This window comes from Mesoplodon densirostris, chromosome 2 (assembly GCF_025265405.1).
Source record: "Mesoplodon densirostris isolate mMesDen1 chromosome 2, mMesDen1 primary haplotype, whole genome shotgun sequence".
In the NCBI taxonomy this organism is placed as follows: Eukaryota; Metazoa; Chordata; class Mammalia; order Artiodactyla; family Ziphiidae; genus Mesoplodon; species Mesoplodon densirostris.
In genome coordinates, this window is record NC_082662.1 from 23,128,822 (window position 1) to 23,133,126 (window position 4,305).

A 4,305-nucleotide genomic window follows, 5' to 3' on the forward strand; every position below is an offset into this window, starting at 1 on the left:
AAGCGCTACCTCACGTCTTCTTACAGGTCCGCCTCTCCCCCTTGTGACTCTTAAAGGGCTCGCAGCCCAGCCAGACACCTCCAATCTAAGTAAACTTTTCTTTAAACTGAGGTTAAATACACGTGACATACAATTAACCATTTTAAAGTGAACAACTCAGTGGCCTTTAGTACATTCACAGTGTTGTGCAACCATCACCTCTATCTAGTTACAGAACAGTTGCATGGCCCCAAAAGCATACCCGGCACCTAATCAACATTTCGTACGCGTATTTCCCAACCCCTGGCAACAACCAATCTGTATATTGTCCCTACGGACTTACTTATTCTGGACATTTCATATAAATGCAGTCATACAACATGTGACCTTTTGTGTCTGGCTTCATTCACTTAACATAATGTTTTCCAGGTTCATTCAAGGCATAGCATACATCATTACTTCATTATTTTTTATGGGTTAATAGTATTCCATCACATGTGTATACCACGATTTGTTTATTCATTCGTCAGCTGATGGACATTTGGGTTGTTTCCATCTTTTGGCTACTGTGAAATGGTGCTGCTATGAACATGTGTTGAGTACCAGTTTTCTATTTGAGGGGTACAATTTCCTAGAAAGGAATTTGGTAATTCTATATTTAACCTTTTGAGCCATTGCCAAGCTGTTTTCCACAGCGGCTGAACAATTTTACATTCCTACCAGCAATGTAGGAGGTTTACAATTTCTCCACATCCTCACCAATGCTTGTTATTTTCCATTTTTTTTTAACTACAGCCATCCTAGTACCTAGATGGATCTTTTGCACAAACTCAGCAAGACCCTCCACTGGATGCCCAGCCAGGAGATAATCAAGAAACAATAGTATCTGAGAACTAGAAACAGTTTCTGAAATGGGAATGGCACTTAAATATCTAGAAACACAAAAAATTATTATTACTAGATAGTGGGCTTATGAGTGATTATTATTTCTAGCCTTCTGCTTTCGTGTTTTTCCAAGTTTTCTAAAATGAACATTTGAAAATATACCCTGCAGCTATTTCCTCCCATTTAACTCTTACAAACCAGGGCTGGTATTCTTCCAACCTAAAGATGATCAATAAAAACAGTTCAACAATTTCATGAAAGCAAAGAACATATTTTTATAATCATGAATAAGATCTGGCCCAACCCTCTCAACTAAAGGAGAAAAAAAGTGGGCCCAGAGGGAGAAAATGACCAGGCAAAGGCTATAAACTACTATTATCTTGTTCACGTTTGTTAGATGGCTTAAGGAAGGTCAAGGCTAAGCCGTCCCTAGACTCCTACCTATGCTCTTTTCCACTTCATTGCACCACATTGCCAAAAGTCCTGTTATCAAGCCCATTTGATAACATATCAATACATTTTGCAAATACTAATTCAGTGCCTACTTGATTGATCAAGGTCCTAATAACTTCGAAGCTCAAAGGTGCAAGAACAAAACAGGGGGCTATGATAGAATGACGAAGGAGGTCAGAGAAGTTTTCTCTGAGCTGACGTTTAAGCTGAGAGTTGAGAGTGAAATGTCAGTGCAACAAAAGAACATTGACCATATACACATACATTAAAAAAAATTTTTTTTCCCAACCCTAAATGACTAAGTCAGGGCATCCTGGACATAGCCGCCCACCCCCACCCCCATATTACCCATCTTATTGATGCCAGTAGTCCAGGAAAGGGAAAGCTTCCTTTGGGTGCTTAATAATAACAACTTTAGGATTGGAATCGTGAGGTGGGGATGGACGTCACGCCTAATTCTCACAGATCCGAGAGCCGAAATCTTGGCTTCTGCCCCTCGGTTCTGTCTTTTCTCCTATCTCCTCCATTATTTTTCTCCAGTCCTTGACCCTGGAGCCCTTGCTAGGGGTTGGCTAAGAATAGGCCCGCCTCTCGGTCAGGATTCGCTGCAAACTACAGGAACCCCGCCTCTCCCTCTCGTGATTCGCTACTCCCAGGTTCATCCTGCCTCTCCAGCGAAACGATTGGCGGCCTGGCCTGCAGCGCCGTTAGCTCCTGCGAAGGAGCTTGCACCTTCGGTCACTGGAGGGGTGCTGCACTGACAGCTATGGCAGCCACGGCATTGGCGGTGCGGACCCGGTTCGGCGTGTGGAGCGTCTGGGCCATGCAGGGCCGGGGCTTCGGCTCGGAATCGGTACGCCGGCGGCGGTGCCTGTTGCCCCAGCCCTGAGCGCAGATCCCGGCTCTGCCGCCTTCACCTTTACCAATACCCCCGTCGCTCTCCGCAGGCAGACAATCTCGGCTCCAGTGCGGGCGCGGTCCGGGACGCCGGTGGAGCCTTCGGAAAAAGAGAGCAGGCCGAAGAGGAGCGATACTTCCGGTGAGGCCCACGGGACTCCGAATCCAGTCCTTCAACTGTCAGTCGCCCCACCCATCCCTCCCTGGTGTCCTGGGGCTCCCCATCCCCCAGTAGAACTCCCGGCCCCTGAACCCATTACACCCAACACTTGAGGACCCGACTGTCGCCACCTATAGGGCGCTTCCCGTGCGCTGCCGAATCCCAAGGCCTCCACACCCAAGCCGTTTCCACCTGCGGGTCTTCAGAACTCGCCAACCACGGCTCATCTGTTCCTGAATCACTTACCATCCCCACGCGTGGAGTTCACCCCGCATCCTGCCAAACGCCCCCCAGATTCCTCCCAGAGTGTCTAGATCCGACGGTTCCAATACATGCAGACCCCCTGAGCCTGACTCCCTCGGCCCTCACCCACCCATCACCCCAGGCCTCAGCTTTGCTAGCCCCGCGTGGATGGATTCCCTGACTCCTCAGACCTTCTCAGCCATTTCTAGACGCCCCCCACCCCACCTCTCCAGCTGGCCTGAGCGAGTGGGTCGTAGAGCATGTAGCAGCTGCTCATGGCTGGAACCCCATCCCCCACTCCTCTGAGACGGCCTGCTCCACCCAGCCCAGCTCTTAGGAGTATGGCATGGGCTGGGCCTACCTATCCTTTTTACCAACCTCGAGTTATCTTACAGTGACTTCTATCCACAGTGAGGAGCAGCGTGGAACTAATCTAGCTTCTGCTTCTCCTTGACCTATCTTTTCTCTTCCACCCTCTCTTGCTCACTCTTATTACCACCATGGCACCTGCCATACCAGAGAAACAAGGTGCAGCCCTTAGAGACCATCTAATTGGCCTCCTGCATTGTACAGTTATGGAAAACAGAGGCCCATATGTGGCCGAGCCAACATTTGAATCATCCCTTCATGAAACCTAAACTTGGACTGCCAAGTACTGCAAGAGACCGCTTTTTTTTCCCCCCCCCTTCATTTTGGCCTTTACAGTGGGTCTTGCTGTTCTCAGGTAAAGAAAGCCCTAGATTAACTGGGATAGGACACATATACTTGTCCTTTAACTATGCCCCTTCGTATATCCCACCCCCACCTTTCACTCTTTTTCCCCCCAAAAGGGATTCTGTTCTCTGGGTTGTTCCTCTAATAAGTCCCCCAGTTAGGGACTTAAGTCATACCTCTCTGGAGTTTTCTACTGAATCTGAAAGGAATCCATCATTAGTGGTGGAATTTCAGGCACTAGCACCAGGAAAATGGAATCATTTTGGTCATCTCCTAAAAATGATACACCTTAAGGTGGAGTATTCTTAAGATGGGGCTTGAGAGAGTAGAAGAGGATGACCAGCCAGACTCCCATGGGATTGGGACTCCTGTTCTTTGCCTTAGGTATTTCAGATTATGCTTAGAGGTCTCTTTGGGGTGAAGGATTGGGATTAAACCAAGAGCCACTATGTCCTTGTAGAGCTCGTGCTAAAGAACAGCTGGCAGCCTTGAAGAAACACCATGAAAATGAGATCTCTCATCACGTGAAGGAGATTGAGCACCTGCAGAAAGAAATTGAGCGGCACAAGCAGTCGATCAAGAAACTAAAACAAGATGATGATTAAGTGTTCACAGTTCCCTATAGCATGGCTACCTGTTATTGCCCACTTCTATTAAACCAGACATAGTTCTGGTTTAATTAATATCTATCTGTGTGCTTCCAACAAATTATAATAAATTGTCATCAGTGAACTGTGTCTAATGCCTTCTATCTGAAGAGGGGTAGGAGGATACACTACTGAACCACTAAAATGAATCAGACAGGGTACCAGCAGTAGGGAACTTGGAGACAAAGCACAGTGTGATAAGTGCTGTGCAACGTGGGGCGACCAATGTGACATGGAGAACGGAAAGGCCCCTTTCCCTGTTGGACACTAGTCAAGAGGTGTTCAGAGAAAGCTTCTTAAGGAATAAACCTCAATCCAAAGCGTAAG

At 47.4% G+C, this 4,305-nt stretch overlaps 1 protein-coding gene across 1 annotated transcript; it reads left to right on the forward strand.

The window, feature by feature from the left end:
• The first annotated feature begins 2,008 nt into the window (after positions 1-2,008).
• Positions 2,009-4,063, forward strand: ATP5IF1 (ATP synthase inhibitory factor subunit 1). Its single transcript, XM_060081503.1, has 3 exons — positions 2,009-2,170; positions 2,265-2,356; positions 3,792-4,063. Exons 1-3 carry the CDS (start codon positions 2,084-2,086, stop codon positions 3,934-3,936), a joined length of 324 nt encoding a protein of 107 aa, XP_059937486.1. The 5' UTR covers positions 2,009-2,083; the 3' UTR covers positions 3,937-4,063.
• Positions 4,064-4,305: the final 242 nt, after the last annotated feature.